General features: G+C 44.0%; 1 protein-coding gene across 3 annotated transcripts in view; it reads right to left on the bottom strand.

The window, feature by feature from the left end:
* Positions 1 to 21,197, bottom strand: part of TOM1L1 (target of myb1 like 1 membrane trafficking protein) — a 63,019-nt gene extending 41,822 nt beyond the window's left edge. The window contains exons 1-7 of one of the 3 annotated variants that reach the window (XM_055398985.2): positions 21,059 to 21,197; positions 18,636 to 18,720; positions 14,449 to 14,527; positions 6,156 to 6,305; positions 5,221 to 5,346; positions 4,168 to 4,260; positions 2,945 to 3,061 (exon numbers count right to left, since the gene is read on the bottom strand). In XM_055398985.2, the coding sequence (XP_055254960.1) occupies positions 2,945 to 3,061; positions 4,168 to 4,260; positions 5,221 to 5,346; positions 6,156 to 6,305; positions 14,449 to 14,527; positions 18,636 to 18,720; positions 21,059 to 21,116 (708 nt within the window). In that variant the 5' untranslated portion in view covers positions 21,117 to 21,197. The remainder of the gene's footprint in view (positions 1 to 2,944; positions 3,062 to 4,167; positions 4,261 to 5,220; positions 5,347 to 6,155; positions 6,306 to 14,448; positions 14,528 to 18,635; positions 18,721 to 21,058) is intronic. The other 2 variants (XM_055398986.2, XM_088828594.1) reach the window with 2 other exon arrangements.
* Between the last annotated feature and the right edge of the window lie 216 nt (positions 21,198 to 21,413).

Below are 21,413 nucleotides of genomic sequence, written 5' to 3'. Positions count from 1 at the left end.
ATACCACCTCACACCAAAGAATGGCTATCATCAAAAAATCAACAAACAACAAATGCTGGAGAGGGTGTGGAGAGAAAGGGAACGCTTCTTCACCGGAAAAAAAATCTATGACCAACCTAGACAGCATACTAAAAAGCAGAGACATTACTTTGCTGACAAAGGTCTGCATAGTCAAAGCTATGGTTTTCCCCATAGTCATGTACGGATGTGAGAGTTGGACCATAAAGAAAGCTTGCACCGAAGAATTGATGCTTTTGAACTGTGGTGTTGGAGAAGACTCTTGGGAGTCCCTTGGGCTACAAGGAGATCCAACCAGTCCATTCTAGAAGAGATCAGTCCTGAGTGTTCATTGGAAGGACTGATGCTGAAGCTGAAACTCCAATACTTTGGCCACCTCATGCGAAGAGCCAGCTCATTAGAAAAAATACTGATGGTGGAAAAGACTGAAGGCAGGAGGAGAAGGGGGTGACAGAGGATGAGATGGCTGGATGGCATCACCGTCTCGATGAACGTGAGTTTGGGCAAGCTCTGGGAATTGGTGAAGGACAGGGAGGCCTGGCGCGCTGCTGTCCACGGGGTCACAGAGAGTTAGACAGGACTGAGACTGAACAGCAACAACAAGAGGACAGTATGGAGGTTCCTTAAAACACTAAAAATGGAGGTACCGTATGACCCTGCAATCCCACTCCTGGGCATATACCCAGAGGAAAACATGGCCCAAAAAGAGACATGCACCCAGTGTTCACTGCAGCACTGGTTACAATAGCCAAGACAGGGAAACGACCTAAATGTCCACTGAGAGACAAATGGATAAAGAAGATGTGGTGTACACAATGGAATATTAACGGCCATTAAAAAGAACGAAATATGGCCATCTGCAGCAACACGGACGGGCCCAGAGAACGTTACACTGACTGAAGTCAGTCAGACAGAGAAGGAGGACTGTCATATAACATCTGTTATACGTGGGATCTAAGAAGAAACGACACAAATGAACTTACTTACAAAACAGAAACAGACTCACAGACACAGAAAATGAACCCATGGTGGCCGGGGGGAAGGCTTAGATAAGTACTTTGGGAAGGTCACGTACACACTGCTATATTTAAAACAGATAACCTAAAAAGACCTACTGTGTAACACGGGGAACTCTGCTCAATGTTATGGGCCAGGCTGGAGGGGCATTTGGGGGAGAATGAATGCACACATGTGTATGGCTGAGTCCCTTCACTGTTCACCAGAAATTATCATGACATTGTTAATCGGCTGGACCCCAATGCAAAATGTTTTTGGTGCTAAAAAAATAAATAAAATTTAAAAAACTGTTGACATAAAACTTTCATTAGCAGGGCTGAATAGACGAACCGATATTCAAGTTTAAGAAAAGTAATATGTGAACTGGAGAAGCTCTGCTAGACCTACAGCACAAAAGAAGGAAGAATCAAAACGTATAAAAGATGGGATAAGAAAAATTGAACTGAAAGTCTCATCATCTAAACAATGTTGCATACAAAGAAAATAGAAAGAATGCCAGAAAAGAAATACCTGAAGTAAGAGCTGAGAATTCCCCGAACTAAAATAAACATAAGTTGACAGTGCAAAAGGCCTATCAAGTGCTAAGCAGGTTAAAGTTAAGGGAAATAGACATATGCACACACACCCCTGTACACAGTACAGTGAAATTTCAGAAGCATTAGCGAGAAGTCACAGATACAACCAGAGAAAACAGACTATAAAACAAAGGTGCAGGAATCCATAACACCATGCTTCTGAACAGCACCACTGGAGACAGAAATAATGAAGCCAGCAGTGTCTCTGAAGTATTTACGGAAAATAATTCTGTTTCGAGAATTCTGTATTAACCCCTTTTATCTGTCAAAGCATAGTAACTATTTTTAGAGAAAACTGTGAGACCTTAACACAGCAGCCAAAAGACATCTTTGGACATGTAAACCCTCAAGGTTTACTGCTAGTAACGATTTAAGGAAACAGCAGTTAAATAAAAGTGGTAATGTTGAAAAGGGCATTTTTACCATTTACTGTTTCCCAAGCAAGTGATAACCAAGAAAAATTTCACTTACTCACAATCAAAGGACTTAAAGAAAAACAGCAAAAGTACGAGACCTGGGGAGTGGAATCGGAGAAAAGCAGAAACGTGACAAGCTTCTTCACTTTTGCAGAAGAAAATGATTTAGAAACTGATGTTTTTTTCTTCTGCTTCTAAACTTATGTTAGAAGTGTGTGCTAAAATTTAAAATAGATAATTAGAACAAACCTATCAGAGGGAAGAAATGGTCCGGATGTAGAGACAGAAAAGCGTCTGGGAGGGCCTGCAGCGCAGTCAGAATGAACTGCTGGTGGTCCTTCACACGCACTCGCGGGTCCAAATGCACCGTCCACTCGCTCGGTCCCAGCCTCAGCAATGCCTCTTTCTGAACCTTTCAAGAAACCCTCCCCTTTCTCCATGACCCCCACTCCGGAACCTACAGTATGATAAATACATTTCTATTAGAGCAGCAATACTATAAGACTTGATTTTACAAAACACTCTTGCTTACTAGTCCCGTCCCTTAAGGACTAGGGACAGGCTTCTCATTTCCATATCCTTTACCACATTGTGGTCACTCTTTATGTTTGTTGAATAGACAGATACAGAGGCAACATTACACATTTAAAACAATTACAGACCAACAGAAACTGTATATGGCAAGGCCATCAGTGACTAACGATGTTAAATTATTTACTGCAAGAGGGTAAATACCATGTCTAACTTACTACTGCCTTTCTGATAAAGCCATCCGCGCATCTTCCTGTTAAGTTTAAAACATCAAGGAAGGACGTGGGCGGACGGACTAGTCATCGTGAGGGCGTCTTCCGTCTCACAGGCTCAAAGTTTAAAGAATAAGAGACACTGTAACCAACTGTCCCTGAAATCATACTGCACCTGCAGAAGCTCCATGTCTTCACGATTCTCAGCCCCAGGCATGCTCTCCATCAGTATGGCAGACATGACTCTCACGTTCATTTTCACCATATCCAACTCACTGTGCAGTTTTCCAATCTGTGGACGGCAACAGAACAACCAGCAAGTGAGACGCAGAGAACGACTCTGCTTCCTGCTTGCAGAGAAAACGCTTCTGTACAATTCAGTGCTTCCAAAGTCATATATAATAAGTGGACATATAATTATTTTACAAGTGTATCATCTGTCACCTTCTAAAAGGGCTTGAGAGCTCTTGTATTATATTTAAAAACAGGCTCTAGGAAAGTTGATGAAGGGAAAAAGTCAGATTAGAACCAAGATGGAGAAAAGAAAAGATGACCATATCAGGAACCTGGACAAAATGGCAAATGTGAGTCTGGATTTCCTGGAAACCAATGGGGAAGGAAAAAAATGAATGTTTTATAGTCCCATGGTATTAAAGAAGGAAGAATCAAGAGAGAAACACAGTTTTTTTTTTCCTTCCTGGATTAAATTCCAAGAGGAATTAATCACATGGACTACTATACAATACCGAATAATAGTAACACAAGGTCTTTTGTTTAAAACTTTGGCCACACTGGGGCTTCCTTGCAGTGTACGGGGTTAGCTGCCCTGTGGCAGATGTGATCTCAGTTCTCCAAGCAGGGGTGGAACCTGCGTCCTCTGCATTTGAAGGCAGATTCTTAACCACTGGACCACCAGGGAAGTCCAAAGTCTTAAATGATAGTTCCCTTATAGCAGGACAGAAATGAGCTTCATTTAATAATTGCTTGTCTAAACGTTTGATAAACAGATAATAGACAAAGCAGTAAACGTAATTCGATTGGCACAATTAATACCAGTAATAAGACTACCATTCACTGAGCTGCCTGAAATGGCATATGGGCAACAGGATCAGCTGCTGATATAAACCCCACGTACAGCCAAGCCTCCACAAAGCCACATAAGCCACTAGACAAGCACAACTGTTAAAGCTCAGGCTTTCAGAATCAGGCAGAATTCATGGGATTAATTCCACTTAGAGCTGAACCATCATACACACAAACTTCAGTCCCCTTCTCTGTAAAATGAGGCTAAAAGATACCTCCGCCTTATGATAACATTGCTAAGAATAAACAAACTATACATAAAGTGCTTAGAACTTAGAAAAAGTCATCAATAAATATAATCATCACTATCGTTACCTGTTCTGGGACCAATGTAATAGTGGAGATCTTGGGAACTACAGAAGGAAGAGCTGGTGCAGAAGGAACAGATGGTGGTGGATTCGGTGACATCTATGAAACATGAAAATATTATTATTTGAATTAACTTGGCCACTGCAAGCCCATTTTTCCATTCAGATGACTCACTCAATAGGGACAAAGCCTTCACAAAGGTCAGACTTTGGTATACACATGAATTGCTTTTTCTACCAAGGCAGGACTCACCAATCTACAGAAGGGAAGAACTACTGTTTTTACATTATGGAAAGAACTACTGTGTTTACAATATGTTTTTACATTACATTACAGGAAGCCAAGAGTTGACTTATAATCAGTCTCTCAAAGTGTTATAAGTTCAAAACCTGGAAAGTTATTTACAGACTTGAGAATAAACACATGTGAACATAAAGAGACTCTTCTATGGGCTGAGTATTAATAAACAAATTTATTACATGACTACTAACTGAGACCCTTGCCGGTCTAGCACCAATCTTTTCTCTTGAAAACTGCCCCTACTCTGCTCTACCTAAACGAAGCCATCACATTCTTCCAATGACCTCACTTAACTTGTGCAGAAATGGAAAACTGACCCAGGTTGGTTCAGTGAGTCCTTTCTCTGAAATTTTGAGCTTTGAATCTGAAAAAGCTAAGGCTGCAACATGAAAATGTGGGAGCTATGTTGTCTATCATTAGCGCCACCCGGGGAGCCCTGCGCAGTCAGGTTGAAGTGACTCAGCAGGCACATGCACAATAGGCCCGGTGTGTTGTCTACCACATGGAGAAAACTGGTCTGAAGGAGAGAATGAGCTGATTGTCAAAGGGCAGCAGACAAGAAACAAGGCATTTGAAGCTTGGTTCTCTGTTGTTCCAAAGATCCAGCTAACACCGGGCTTCTTGTGGCCTGCTTATTCTATGAAATCACAGATTCATCTTTTGGCTTAAGCTAGGTGGAGCTAGAGTTGTTCCTTTCAATGAAAAAAGACCTAAGCCCTTCACTGTCTTTCTCTACACAGGTCAAAAAGGGCCTCCTACCTCTTGTCTGGCTGTTTCAGTCTCTGCATCTGATGAAGGAAACTGAACCCCTTTCTTAAGGAGGTCCAGGTACACGTCTTTCACTTCACTGACATCCACACCTCCTGGGAAACCCTGCGACCATGTCTGAATTCAAGAGATGGAAAGTTTCAGAGATAAAAGAATAGCAAAACAAATCACAATTCTGAAAGTGACGACCAAAAATCAGAGACTGACAATTATGAAGCTTACTCAGAAAGAGAAAGCTACTTCTGAATGCCATAAACAAAATGTACATTTTTTGCAGCTGTTTTTTGGGGGAGGTGCGGCGGGGGGGGTGGGGTGGTTACTTGTTTTTGGCTGTGTCACACAGTAGGTGGGATCCTAGCTCCCCAACCAGGGACTGAAGCCATACCCTCGGCAGTGAAGGAGCTGGAAGCATGTTATCTTAACCACTGGACCACCAGGAAAGTCCAACACGTTCATTTTTAGAGATTAGGATAATGTAAAATATTTTTAATCATCAGACTGCCATGCCTCAACAATTTAGTGAAACTCTAGAATAGATACTATTGATTGTTTTTTGCTATACTAAATCTAGAATTAACAGACTCTAAAACAGCATCAGTATATCTTTTGCCAAATAACTGTAGGCAGTTAGTTATCAACCCCAGAAGATAGTTTCCACATCTGCAAAATAAATGTATACATCACTATCTCTTCTATCTGACACAGACAAAACAGAAACTGAGAGACAAGTATGGAAAAGACTATAAATTCTTCAGAAAAAGGCCAGTGTCCAATGCCGAGAAATTATTACATGGAAAACAGAATAATAAAAACACTTTGAGGCTCAATCCCAGGCTTATAAAGGATCATTGAACCAACCGGGAGTTAGGAAATTAAGCTTCTAATCTTAGACATTCACTATCCCATAAGGTATATAACAGACTTACCTTAATAAAATTCAAAATTCTATTCTGAATGTCTATTGGCAAGGTGTATCTGGGATTCAGCAGCTTAACTAGACTATCTTTAACAAATTCCTTCTTCACAATCAGAGACTGGAAACTCGGACCACAGTTCTGCATGCACATGTCAATAAGCTGAAGAGAAAAATCAAACATTTTATCTCTTTGGCAAAACCACCTCCAAAATATAACATAAAAATTGCTAAGTGATGATTTCCACCAGCACTCTAATTAATAAACAAAATTTGGTTATCTACTAAAATATATGGCAAAATGTTCGGTTCTGGGAATGTGAAGAAATGTAAGGCATAATGTAACTGCTTAGTAGACAGTCCTGCTGGGGAGCCAGGACACAATTATAAGAGAACCGGTAACAATGTGAGGTGGTAATGTCAAGGTGCAGACAAAGCATGTTGGCTCTAGACAAGGTGACATTTGTCCTAATGCTTCCAGGAAAGTCCTGGTGAATTCCTATTGCCCCAGCTTCATTAATGACATCATCTCCTTTCACTTCCAAAAACGTCCTTGCCTGGATGAAAACTTACATGGTTACTCCAGCTACAGACCTTTACAGGCAGATGTGACCATTTAGGGCCAGGTGTTTAAGACTTTTGGAAAAAGGTGGTCCTAAGCTGGCCTTTAAAAAATGGTCAAGAAAAGGATAAATGCAGATAAAGCAATAGTCTAGACAGGCAAATCGTAAAAAAAATTTATGTACAGGTGATGAAGTGTATGAGCTGTGAGAAGGAAAACAAGTTTTCTGGTTTGTAGAGGCTTCTTAATATCGGCAAACTGGAGACCCTGGGGAACTGGATGGATAAAGTCTGGAGGGGCATCATCCAGACTGTGCAGAAAGTTGTGTGGCAATGTAAAGAATCTGGACATTATTGAGAAGGCACCAGAAAGCCACTGGAGGGTCCTTAGTTTGTCACCATCACACCTCCATCCTGAACTTGAGAGAAGGCAAAGACCCTGAAATGATGGAGAGATCTACCCCCTAGTAGAGCCTGATGCAGACAGGCCTAAACTAGGATGATGAGGGTATAAGGAAGGGGAAGACACGAGAATTATGAAGGAAGGACTTCCAACAACTAGGTATTTGTTGACAGGGAAAGGCTGAAAGTTAAATGACTGTTACTCTGCATGAGAGGGATAGCACTTTGGATGGAAATCTGGAAGTGGATGGGACAGTATGACCAGCCTAAGGTAAAAATGATGGGTTGAAACTTACATATTTTGAGTTTGTAAGGGCTGCAGACTGAATGTCTGTGTCCCTCCCAAATTCCTATGGTGAACCTCCTAATCCCTAATATGATGGTATTTGGAGGAAATTAGGTCACAAGGCTGGAGTCTTCATGAACGAGATTGTTGTTGCTGTTCAGTCCCTAAGTCAGGTCCGACTCTTTGTGACCCCATGGACTGCAGCACGCCGGGCCTCCCTGTCCTTCACAATCTCCCAGAGTTTGCTCAAACTCATGTCCATTGAGTCAGTGATGCCATCCAACCATCTCGTCCTCTGTCATCCCCTTCTTCTCCCACTTTCTTAGAAAGGTGGATATGACGAGAAGACAGCCATCAACAAGTCAGAGGGCGGGCCCTCCTCAGACACTGGACCTGCCAGCACCCTGACCTTGGACTTTCGAGCCTCACCGACTGGGAGAAATAGAAAAGTCTATTGCTTAAGCCACCCAACCGATGGTACCTTGTTAGAGCAGCTCAAGATGGCTAAGACAAAAGGACAGAGACATCCCAGCGGAGATTTCTGGCTGAGGGCTCCACATGCACAGATACAGTTTAGGAGAGGGAGTAACTGCGGCTGCCAAGCATGAGCAGAGAGGAGGAGGCACAGTGGGGTTCAACTGGGAGGCCGGAAGGAGGATCAAGAAAGGCAGTCAAAGAGCAACCAACGGAAACTGAGGCATAAAACAAACAGAACATAATGCTCATAAAGTCAAAAGTGGGCAGGATTTTCAGGACGATGGAGTGTCAAACAGTTAGGAATATGGAGTGAGAAAAACTCAGGTTTGTTGATTAGTGGAGTCATCAGTCATCTTGAAAAAAAGATTTTCGATACAGCAACATGAACAGAAGACAGGCTAAGAAAGAATGAGCTGGTACTGAAGGACTGCATGCAGAAAGCAGATTTCTGACAGTGACCTAAAAGCACAATGAAATCTCGAGTGTCCATGCTTCCACCTTCTCAGAGATCAGAAAGACCATAATATGACCAGGATAGGTAAAATCTCTGTAGAAAAGGAGTCCTGAAAATTGATTTTACACCATGCTCTGTATTGTGTCACCTTAATGGCAAAACAAAAAGAAGAAGGTATGAAAGCTATAGTTATAAGGGCATCGCTGCTAAAAAAGCAACCATAAAACACGGAAGCTGAGTACATGCAGTTTGTGAAACATAGGGAGAACCTTTAACCAAAGGAAAATAAAATCAGAATCCAAAACATATTAAGATGAATCTATTTAATACAAGTTGTTTCGAGAAAGACAAGTTGAATAACAAATGACCTTTTGCTTGATACACTATTATGATGAGCTTTTATCAGGTCAAACACTGAGAGGAAAAATGCCTCTAGTTCAATGGGAATTTACAGAAATACTTCACGTAACCAGTTAAGCAGTCTTAGGCAAAATACTTTGCCTCCAAGTCTCATCTTCCATAACAGTAAAAGAAATGCTAAATATTCCACAAACCACTTTTTATTGTTGGAGTATCAAGATTTTATGTTAATGGATAACATTCCCAGGAGGTTACCTATAAAAATCAGAGAGTCAATATGAAATGCTGAGAATGTTAACGTCTGGAGATCATAACCCATGCCCTTTGTGTTTTTGCACTGGAATCTAGCGTGTCAGGACCAATTACTTCTATGCTATCACCTCTTCCTTCATGTCACGGTACCTCTCACACCCCAGCCCACTTAGCTAAACAATAAAACTTAGAATTGGAAAAATCAAATACCTTTTTTTACACATTTTGGAATTGGGCTTTGGGGGAATTTACGTGTTCATATAACCTATGAATATGGAGCTACCCAGGTGGCACAGTGGTAAAGAATCTGCTGCTAGTGCAAGAGATGCAGGGGATACAAGAGATGCGGGTTCAACTCCTGGGTTGGGAAGATTACCCTAAAGGAGGAAATGGCAACCCAGTCCACTATTCTTGCCTGGAAAACTCCATGGAGAGAGGAACCTGGTGGGCTACAGTCCATGGGGCTGCAAAGAGCTGGACACGACTGAGCACACATAACCTATGAACCAAGAAACCATAATCTGAGGCGGAGAAGGGAACCCGGGAGGAGGAAACAAATGAGAGACTGCAGAGTATGCTGATCTGCGGCTTCACAGTTGTCCCTTTGCACGCGGCTGGGCAAATCACTTATCCTGACTAAGCCTCAGGATCATCAATTGCAAAATGAGCCTACCTACCTCCAGAGACCTGCTGTAAGGCTTAAGTGAAAAGTGATGTATATGAAGAGCCTGACACATAGCAGGACCTTAATAAATGGTAAGTACTGTGATTGTATGCTTACACAGATAATTTCCCATCAAGAAAGAAAATACTGATGAGCCAAGATAAGTATTCCTTTCAAAAATGTTAGGGAAAAAAAGCTCCATGGTAGTTTTATTTCTCATGGTAAATTTCTAAACTAAGCACAATAACTCAGGCTTTGGGGTCATCCAGAGGTGAAAACCATACCAAGGTAAGGCCACTTTAGGGGATGAGCTTACTTTGTAAGTTTCTAGAGGAATAAAGACATTTTACACTAATTCTGAAGTCCCCATAACTCAACACCTAGCAGGGGCTTCAACTAATTAACTGATTGCCAGGAACGTATTCAACCACTTTCCTCTTTGCAATAATAGTGTCTTGCTGAGACTTATCATAACTGACTCATTCAAGTAAAGACTAGACTCTGGCTAAGAGTTATCAGTTCAGTTCAACCTAGATATCCATTGACAGATGAATGGATAAAGAAGTTGTGGTACATATACACAATGGAATATTACTCAGCCATAAAAAGGAACACAACTGAGTCTGCTCTAATGAGGTGGATGAACCTAAAACCTATTATACAGACTGAAGTGAGTCAGAAAGAGAAAGACAAATACTGTATTCTAATGCACATATATGGAATCTAGAAAAATGGCACTGAAGAATTTATTTGCAGGGCAGCAATGGAGAAACAGACATAGAGAACAGACTTGTGGACATGGGGAGAGGGGAGGAGAGGGTGAGATACATGGAGAGAGTAACATGGACACTTACATCACCACATATAAAATAGACAGCCAATGGGAATTTTCTGTATGGCTCAGGAAACTCAAACAGGGGCTCTGTATCCTCCTAGAGGGATGGGATGGGATGGGAAGGGAGATGGGAGGGAGTTTCAAAAGGGAGGGGATATATGTATGCAAAAAAAAAAAAAAGAGTTATCAGTTCAGTTCAGTCACTCAGTCGTGTCAGACTCTTTGCGACCTCATGAACCGCAGCACGCCGGGCGTCCCTGACCATCACCAACTCCCATAGTCCACCCAAACCCATGTCCACTGAGTCAATGATGCCCTCTAACCATCTGTTGTCCCTCTGTTGTCCCCTTCTCCTCCTGCCCCCAATCCCTCCCAGCATAAGAGTCTTTTCCAATGAGTCAACTCTTCGTGTGAGGTGGCCAAAGTATTGGAGTTTCAGCTTTAGCATCAGTCCTTCCAATGAACACCCAGGACTGATCTCCTTTAGGATGGACTGGTTGGATCTCCTTGCAGTCCAAGGGACTCTCAAGAGTCTTCTCCAGCACCACAGTTCAAAAGCATCAATTCTTCGGCAATCAGCTTTCTTCATAGTCTAACTCTTACATCCATACGTGACCACTGGAAAAACCATAGCCTTGACTAGACGGACTTTTGTTGGCAAAGTAATGTCTCTGCTTTTGAATATGCTGTCTAGGTTGGTCATAGCTTTCCTTCCAAGGAGCAAACATCTTTTAATTTCATGGGTGCGGTCACCATCTGCAGTGATTTTGGAGCCCAAGAAAATAAAGTCTCTCACTGTTTCCACTGTTTCCCCATCTATGTGCCATGGAGTGATGGAACTGGATGCCATGATCTTCATTTTTTGAATGTGGAGTTTTAAGCCAGCTTTTTCACTCTCCTCTTTCACTTTCATCAAGAGGCTCTTTAGTTCCACTTCGCTTTCTGCCATAAGGGTGATGTTATCTGCGTATCTGAGGTTATTGATATTTCTCCCGGCAATCTTGATTCCAGCTTGTGCTTCATCCAGCCCCACATTTTGTATGACGTACTCTTTATGTAAGTTAAATAAGCAGGGTGACAATATACAGCCTTGACGTGCTCCTTTCCCGATTTGGAAACAGTCTGTTGTTCCATGTCTAATTCTAACTGTTGCTTCTTGACCTGCACACAGATTTCTCTGGAGGCAGGTAAGGTGGTCTGGTATTCCCATCTCTTGATAGGAAGAGTTATAAAGCCTGGTAACTAAATGGTTTTTAAAATAAGACAAAACAACAGGCTTCTTGACAAAACCGCACCACCAACTGATAGTAGGAAATCAGAGTCTAGTCAGATCCCAGCAAAGACCGAATCAATGCTAACAAGTCCATGGAGAACCTAAATGATAGATAATACAAAGGACATTTATAATCGACTTTGACAGGCTCTCATCACTTCACCGTGATAAAAGGGAAATGTAATATGTGAGGATCCATTGTTAAAGAGTTTATTGGTGAACAAATAATTGCCTTTGACAGACACTGGATATTTGTTTCTGTGACTAATTTCTCTCATAATTAAGTCTGGCTTAAGTTTATATTAAAGTCTGTTCTACAATATTAAACACACCACTCCAGTGTAGTGAGTAGTCTGAGGTGAGGTGCCTGGGCCATTAAACAAAGAGCTCAGGGAAAGCTGCATGAAGCTGTCAAGAATCGAAGGCCAATTCAAAGAAGTCCAAGAAGCAGGGACCTTAATGAACTCTGCCCCTGACAGTGAGGAGCTATTCCGGCTCCTCACCTGGGCCTCTCGCCCTTACTCTGGCACAGGTCTTAGACGCACTTGCTCTCACGTGCTGGCACGGAAATCAGGAGGCGAGAATGCAACAGTCACCAGAGGCGGAACAGGGAGCAGACAGCAGGCTGCGAGGGCGGCCCGAGCGACCAGATGACCTGCAGGAGAGAAAGTGCGGGGACTCAGAGGGAGAGGGGGTATAAGACACCACACTTGGGGACAGCTCAGCTTCCTCAGGGGAGAGTCCTGATCCGTCCCCAGGGAGGGAAGCTGGATGGAGGAAGTCATGGACCAGGGACAGAAAGCCACCACAGAAAGATCAGGTGAGCTGGCTGTAACACAGAGAGAGACAAAGGCATCATACAGAAGGTGAAACACCGCACGCTGAAATTCGGAAAGCGGCGTATATTCATCTTCTGCCCTTAGGTTCCTCAGTCAATTCTCCTAACCTTCAGCAGCCCTGGGATGTCCTCTATTTCAGGGCACAGCTGTATACCTTTCTATCCCAAATCACAATCACTCCCTGAGTCCTCCCTGGATGCTAGGAGAGGAGGATGGGGGCTGAAGGACACGCAGTCAGTCAACACCTGATACCCTAAATCTTCCACCACAAAGAAGCTGAAGACACCAATGAAACACAGTGACTGTTCTTCCAAGGGGCATGATTTGTTCAGAGAAGCAAGGTGGCAGGGGGCCAGGGCGTGGAATTTACAATCTGAGACCTGCACTGAAATCCTGCCAAGCTACTTGAAACTTGGAGGGAAAAAAAAAAACATCACTTAACCTCACGAAGTATCAGTTTCTTCATCTGAGAAGTAGGGTACAACTTCTTCACAGGGCTGTTGAGAGCATCAGCCAAAATGAAAGTGAATGTCGCAAAGTCGTGTCCAACTCTTTGTGACCCAATGGACCACCGTCTGCCAGGCTCCTCAGTCCACGGGAGTCTCCAGGCCAGAATCCTGGAGGGTGTAGCCTTTCCCTTCTCCAGGGGATCTTCCCAACAAAGGGATTGAACCCAGATCTCGTGCTTTGCAGGCGGGTTCTTTACCAGCTGAGCCACCAGGGAAGCTCAAGAAGACTGGAGTGGGTAGCCTATCCCTTCTGCAGCAGATTTTTCTGACCTGGAAATCAAATCAGCATTTCCTGCATTGCAGGCAGATTCTTTACCAGCTGAGCTACCAGGGAAAGTACCAGGCAAAGGTGTATTTCCATCACCAACCCACTGTCCTCCTATCTCCTCTGGAGCTCCTTACTCCTCTCTCCGGTTCCCTCTACTCCGTGACCTCCCTGAGGAGCGACCACAGTGAAGGAGAGGGGAAAGGTCCAAAAAGGTGGAGGAGACAATCCCTCTAAAACTGAATTCTGACCCTAGCTTGTAGGGTTTCTTCAGTGACAGTATCATTAAGACTTCATTTCTTCTCCAGGTAAGCAAGAGGTACTAAGTTCTTTTCCCCCTGAAGCTAGGAAAGGGGGGCGAAGCTCAGCTCTGCTCCACAGCCCTCTAGATAACCATACCCAACCCTCCTAAGGGCAGTCTGATGCCAGCAGAGGAGCGCCACAGCCCAGCGTACCGTGGGGCCAGGATGAGGTCAGCAAAGGCACTCAGAAGACCCCAGAAAGCACACAGCTCACTCTCAAGCAGCAGGCAGGGTCTGCAAAACGTACCAAGGTGAAACTGGCAACTCACCCAGCAACTGCAAAGGTCACATAGCCCCGGTTGGGGGAAAACAGGAACACGTCAAATAAATGTCCACACCCATACCAAGAAACATGGTGCACAGAATTGTTTCTATCAACAAAGAACTTAATTAAAAATTATATCAGGCAGCAGAACTTGGCTGGACCCTAGAGAGCGGCCAGCACCTCAGAATTCCAGAGGTGCGCAAGCAAGGCAGGGAGCTAACAGGGGGGCGTTTTCAAGCTTCAGGTCTCCCCACGTGTACCACACACACAGACTTCTTGATCGGCTAAGTTCCCCCAAGTTGTTCATTACAAGTTCTCATCTCCTAACCAGGAAAATATGATTTTCCAGGAACACTCATTTTCCACCAAATTAAATGCTCTTACAAACAACAAAATTCCCTTGATTCTGTAATTCTCAGTAAATGAATCATTTTAATCCATACTGTACCTAACTCTTTGCTCAACCATTATCTCAGAGTATTTGTATCCTTTAGACCCTAAATCAGAAATGTTGACTATAACTTAGGCAATCTTGGTCTCAATTTAACATTAAAGTACTTACTGACAAGGTGAGTTGGATTTCTTTATGATTGTAGTTTTTGGAAATCCTTTTCTTCAAAGCTTTTACTGCATCTTTTGGTCTACGACAATAAACACAGTAAAATCAACAAAGCAGGCACTGCAGAGAGCAAGTCCGTCTCTGAAAAGCACTGTGCAGCGTGGAGAGAGGAACGGCTCAGGAGACACCCAGGGTCTTAGTTCTGCCGTGTGACGTGGGGCAGATGACTTAACTTGTTATACCGTTTCCTCATACATCTAGGCAGACAATGCCACCTCCCTCCTTGTGAAAACCAAATAAAGTATTCAGATGATCATTACCTAGAAAGCACTACATGTGAAATGTACTCACACCGGCGGCCCTTTCTATGTCAATGCACAGAACCACCTAACATGAGATGAATTTCCAAAAACGTGACCTATGTTTATTATTAGTATTTCCTACGCACCCTATTGTTGTTTTTGTTGAGTTACTAAGTCGTGTCCAACTCTTTGCGACCCCATGGACTGTAGCCTTCCAGTCTCCTCTGTCCATGGGATTATTCAGGCAAGAATACTGGAGTGGGGTGCCATTTCCTCCTCTAGGGGATCTTCCTGACTCAGGGATCAAACCCGCATCTCTTGAGTCTCCTGCATTGGGAGGCAAATTCTTTACCACTAGCACCACCTGGAAAGCCCCAAGCGCCCTACAGACAGTGGGATATAGGAGGAGGAGTTAGGACTAACTAGGACTAATTGATATGCTACAATTTTATGTTACAAAAGGAAGAACTATGTATAAGTAGACAGTCCAAATTCACTACAAGATGACCAGTTTAAGTAAGTAATGCTGACATAATGTACAACATAATGACTATAGTTAATTCTGCTATATGATATATTTGACAGCTATTAAGACAGTAGTCGAAGAACTGATGCTTTTGAACTGTGGTGCTGGAGAAGACTCTTGAGAGTCCCTTGGACTGCAAGGAGATCCAACCAGTCCATTCTGGAGGAGATCAATCCTGGGTGTTCATTGGAAGGACTGATGCTAAAGCTGAAACTCCAGTACTTTGGCCACCTCATGCGATGAGTTGACTCACTGGAAAAGAGTCCGATGCTGGGAGGGATTGGGGGTGGGAGGAGACGGGGACGACAGAGAATGAGATGGCTGGATGGCATCACCAACTCGATGGACATGAGTTTGAGTGAACTCCGGGAGTTGGTGATGGACAGGGAGGCCTGGCGTGCTGTGATTCATGGGGTCGCAAAGAGTCAGACACAACTGAACTGAAAACAGTAGATACTAAAAATTCTCATCACGAGGGAAAAAATTGTTTGTGTAATTTGATGAGGTGTAACTGTGATGCTAACTTATTGCGGAAATTGTTTTGTAATATATGTAAGTCAAGTCATTTGCTGTACACTTTAAACTTATACAGTGTTATATGCCAATTACACTTCAAAACTTAAAAAAGATACAAATCCTTTTTGCATATTACCTTCTACTTTTGTATGTTTGCATGGTAGAATTTCTATTATATGATAACATAATTATATAACATTACATATACTTACAATTGTAACTCATAATAGATATATTTCTAAAAGATCACATATAAAATCTAAGATTAAACTCTTGGAAAAGCTTAAAAGAATAAAGATACTGTTTTAAAAGAAAAAAATTGGGAGAATTCCCTGGTAGTCCAGTGACTGAGACTGTGAGCTTCCAAAGCAGGGGCCCAGGTTTGATCCCTGGTTAGAGGACTAGATCCCACATGCCACAACTAAGACCTGATGTGGCTAAATAAATAAATATAAATAAAAAAGGAAAAAATAAATAAGTAAAACAATTTTACATTGAGATCCCCTTTCTCCACTATCAATGAAGAAGTCAGTATTATAAGTGAAGAAAAGGTTCAGAGGAACCAAATGTGGGAAATCTTACTAGATTTAGAGAAACCACTATAAATACTTTAAAGTACTAGTTGGTGCTTTAAGCACTTTCTTTGATAGAATCAATAATTAAGTGCAATGTGTTCTTCATCAGCATCAGTTCTGTTCAGTCACTCAGTTGTGTCCGACTCTCTGCGACCCCATGGACTGCAGCATGCCAGGCTTCCCTGTTCATCATTAACTCCTGGAGTTTATTCAAATTCATGTCTATATGCTATCGAGGTTGGTCATAGCTTTTCTTCCAAGCAACACGCGACTTTTAATTTCATGGTTATGGTCACCATCTGCAGTGATTCTGCCCCAAAAAATAAAGTCTGCCACTGTTTCCCCATCTATTTGCCATGAAGTGATGGGACCAGATGCCATGAATGTTAAGTTTTAGTTTTAGATAGAATGGTAGTTTTCTGAATGTTGAGTTTTAAGCCAACTTTTTCACTCTCGGCTTTCACTTTCGTCAAGAGGCTCTTTCTGCCTCTTGTCTTCTGTCATAAGGGTGGTATCATCTGCATATCTGAGGTTATTGATATTTCTTCTGGCAATCTTGATTCTAACTTGTGCTTCATCTAGCCTGGCATTTCACATGATGTACTCTGCATATAAGTTAAATAAGCAGGGTGACAATATACAGCCTTGACGTACTCCTTTTGCTATTTGGAAGCAGTCTATTGTTCCATGTCCTGTTCTAACTGTTGCTTCCTGACCTGCATACAGGTTTCCCAAGAAGCAGGTCAGGTGGTCTGGTATTCCCATTTCTTTAAGAATTTTCCACAGTTTGTTGTGATCCACACAGTCAAAGGCTTTGGCAAAGTCAATAAAGCAGAAGTAGATGTTTTTCTGGAACTCTCTTGCTTTTTCAATGATCCAGGGGATGTTGGTAATTTTATCTCTGGTTCTGATGCCTTTTCTAAATACAGCTTGAACAACTGGGAAGTTCACCGTTCATGTATTGTTGAAGTCTGGCTTGGAGAATTTTGAGCATTACTTTGCCAGCATGTGAGATGAGTGCAATTGTACAGTAGTTTGAACATTTTTTGGCATTGCCTTTCTTTGGGATTGGAATGAAAACTGACCTTTTATAGTCCTGTGACCACTGCTGAGTTTTCCAAATTTGCTGGCATACTGAGTGCAGCACTTTCACAGCATCATCTTTTAGGACTTGAAATAGCTCAACTGGAATGCCATTCCCTCTACTAGTTCTGTTCATAGTGATGCTTCCTAAGGCCCACTCTACTTCACATTCCAGGATATCTGGCTCTAGGTGAGTGATCACACCATTGTGATTATCTGGGTCATGAAGATTTTTTTGTATAATTCTTCTGTGTATTCTTGCCACCTCTTCTGCTTCTGTTAAGTCCATACCATTTCTGTCCTTTATTGTGCCCATCTTTGCATGAAAAGTTCCCTTTTTATCTCTAATTTTCTTGAAGAGATCTCCAGTTTTTCCCATTCCAGTGTTTTCCTCTATTTCTTTGCACAGATCACTGAGGAAGTCTTTCTTGTGTCGCCTTGCTGTTATTTGGAACTCTGCATTCATCAACATAAACTAAGATAATCTCTTTAGCTGTTCATGATTACTTTAAATGTACAGGAAAATCAAGAGAACTCTATCCCTTACAACAAGCTGTAATTCAGACTAAGTAAAAAAATAGCCTTAATGATTTTGTTTTTTAAACTTCAACTTCTTGAAGTTTAAGAAGTGTAACAAAAGATACCATATTGTTTAAGAACTCAGCGTAAACACCGATGAGTTGGCATTCAGAAGAAAAACATTGTCTTGTGACAGGCAGAGGAAAACAACGGCTAGATTATTTCCTGGTTGTAATGACAACTGCTCAGAGACAGTTCACCACCAGGTGCCCACTAGCTTCTTCACAATATTTTTCAAGTACAATAACATAAAATATTGGCAATCAGAGCATGAAGAATTCCTAAAGAAGGAAACAATATCTCCCCTTCTCCTTAAAGAACAAGGGATTTGAGCCTCACAGAGACAAAATTTGAAATTATTAAGGAAAAAGCAAAGAGAAAAATTATAATGGATTCTCAAATATTCCACATGCTGAAAAAAACAGCCATTCTAATATTTCAACCTGACATGTCTTCAAAAGGCAGTGGGTGCGCAAAAGGTGATGGAAACATTATTTCAACAAGAAAACCAAAGTCATCAAGAGAAAATTCAAGTTTGCAGGAGAAAACACATGATGGTTCTGACGCTTCTTATGAGAGACAAACACATGAACCACACTCTGAACTCACCCATCGTGGGTGGTGTTAATTATGTCACAGATGTGCATGAACTGGCCCCAGTCTTCCGTCTGCACTCCAGCAAACGTAGCCTTTTCTGCAAAGAAAAAGTTATGTTGAGTCTGAGCTACAACAGAAAAATACAAGTCTCAAAAAAAAGTGAAAGTTTTAGTCAGTCACTCAGTCACGTCCAACTCTCAGGTTCCTCTGTCCGTGCAATTCTCCAGGCAAGAATACTGGAGTGGGCTGCCATTCCTTTCTCCAAGGGATCTTCTCAGCCCAGGGATTGAACCTGGGTCTCCTGCACTGCAGGGAGATTCTTCACTGTCAAAAGCACCAGAGAAGCCCCAAACATGTCTGGTTTTCCAGAAACAATCTGCCTGGGGTTCCCTAGCAAGCACCATTAAGTTTATATCACCAAAAGGCAGAGAGTTTTTTTTTTTTAGCAATTCCCAGTAATTCAAGAATCAGTCAAGATCCAGGTTCAGAGTGCTGCTGTTGCCACAGTAATAAATGACCTATTAAATAAAGCCTTCAGGGCCAGAATAGCCCACCTAAATCTCCATCTGCCTGCCTGTCTTTCAGAGAAGGACAGCCACCTACAAGGTGAAGTGCATACTGCTAAGTATTTTATCTTATGCAATTTCATTTAACCCACTGTCATAGAAGTGCAAGAAGGTTAAGGAAATTACCCAAGGCTACAGTCAGTGCAAGGTAGAACTAGCATCAAATCTAGGTTGTTTTTGTTTGCTTTTTTAAAAGTCACTTATTCTCCTTGGCCGAGTGGTGTTGAGAAAGAGAGATCTACTGAAACTGTGCACTTGCTAGCACCTGTATTAACCAGCGCTGCACCAGACATACTTGAAAGCTCCTGTACCTGGAGCCCCATCATTAAACAAATAGATTTTCCCTGTCCAGACAGCCTCCTTAAGAATACAGAATGCCACCTGTAAAGAGTATCACAGAACACTCAACCTGAGTGATCCTAACATTTTTCCTAAAAGGAAAGGAGAATATTCCTGAGCGTGAAAACATGAGGACCAACAGGGAAAGGAGCAAAAATTAATTAAAAGGATTAAGAAGAGGATAAAGGTTTGGCTGGCGGAACTCCAAAGCCGAGCCTGCTCCCCACCTAGGAAAAGCACTATCTGCATTTGGCATTCAAAATGGACAAAGCTTATCAACCTTGTGTTTAGTCACAAGGTTCTTTCAGCCAGTTTCTTTGCTCCCCATTCCATGCTCCTTCCTTCCACCTTCCCATCTTCCGAGAAATCTCCTACTCATCCTTCAAAAGCCATGGCAGTTAAGTTCTCCCTTTTCATAACTTTTGGGTGTTTTACATTTCTCTTCTATCACTTCCCCATATATGTATGCATCTTCCCCATACCTTGATGGCTGAGACCAGGTCTTGCCTGTGCCTGCTTCAGGTCCAGGCATACAGTTGGCAGTCAGTAAATGTGCACACCACCAAAGAATAAATAAGATTACGAAGATGCAGTGCGATTCCATTTCTGGTCAGGGTTTATTTTAACACCCGGCAGAGAAAAAGCCAGCAACAGTTTGGAAAGCATTTCCTCCTCAATGGAAGTTACACTATCTCATAAAGTTGTGGGAACCAAGCTTCAGGTTGGGTGGGGTGTCGTTTTTAAAGAACAGTTAACTAAGCTGCAGGCTAAACTGTCCAAATTTGAGCCTCCTTGTTATAACTACCAGGCGCTCCTGATTTCCTCGTCCCACTAAGTTCGCCGACATGATCACGCTCTGCTTGGCACCTCCGGGCACGGGTGCCACACTCGATTCCCGAGGGAGGCACGGAGCCGCGTCGATGAGCAGCCCCGGGCCCGGCCCCGGCTTCCGCGTACGTCGACCGGGGCGCGCCCACGGGAGAGCCAAAGGAGTCGGGGAGGCACCTGCGTGGCCCTCGGTGGCCCGCAGAGGCGCCTGGTGTCCCCGAGAGAGAGCCTGGCGCCCCTCCCTTCGCTCCTGTGCTCGGCACGTCCCTTCTCTTTGTTCCTCCCGAAAAAGGAGCTCGGGCTGTAACGGCCTGGAATCCGCGAGCACGCGTCTGGACACCTGCCTGTGCCGGCGAGGTCACTGCACTCACCCTCCTGGAACCTTCCCCTCGCAGAGCGGGCACAACCCCGGCTCGCTCTCGGAGAGGCTCGCCCTGCCCCAGAGGGTGGCACCCCCGCGGAGGGCCAGGCCCGCCGCCCCCGCCGCCCGGGCCACCTGCCGCTCCCACGCCCACCCGCGCTGGAAGGCGCTGGGGAGCAGTGCGCAGCCGGGCTTCGAGAGAGACGGGCCGGGACAGGGGTGTCGCCGCACCGGCGGGCGCGGGCCCGGCAAAGTTGCGGGGAGGCGGGGAGCTCCTCGAGCCGGGACACACGGGGTCCCGCGCGGCGGGGAACGGAGTCGGGGCGCGCGGCCCCCCTTACCTATCAGCTGGCCCAGGGAGTTCGCGTACGGGTCCCGGTGATTCCTGCCGAACGCCATAGCCGTGCTGCAAGCCCGCCCGGCCTCCGCCGCCCGCGACTCCTCCCGCACGGCCCCGGCTCCTCCCCCGGCCGCTGCGGGGCGCCGGGCTGGGCGGGGCGGGGTCCCCAGGGGGCGGGGTCAGGGGGCGGGGAGCGGGGCGGGGTCTCAGGAGGGCGGGGCGCGGCGGGGCGGGGCGGGGTCCGGGGAGGGGGCGGGGGCGTGGGGTGAGGGCGCGGAGGGGGCGGGGCGGGGGTCCTGAAGGGGGCGGGGCGGGGGTCTCAGGTGGGCGGGGCGGGGTCCTGGAGGGGCGGGGCG

Source organism: Moschus berezovskii, chromosome 20, assembly GCF_049115385.1.
Source record: "Moschus berezovskii isolate FMDL1 chromosome 20, NW_MosBer_1.0, whole genome shotgun sequence".
NCBI lineage: Eukaryota > Metazoa > Chordata > Mammalia > Artiodactyla > Moschidae > Moschus > Moschus berezovskii.
The sequence above is the reverse complement of the archived record's forward strand: the minus strand, read 5'-3'. Positions and strand labels throughout refer to the sequence as shown.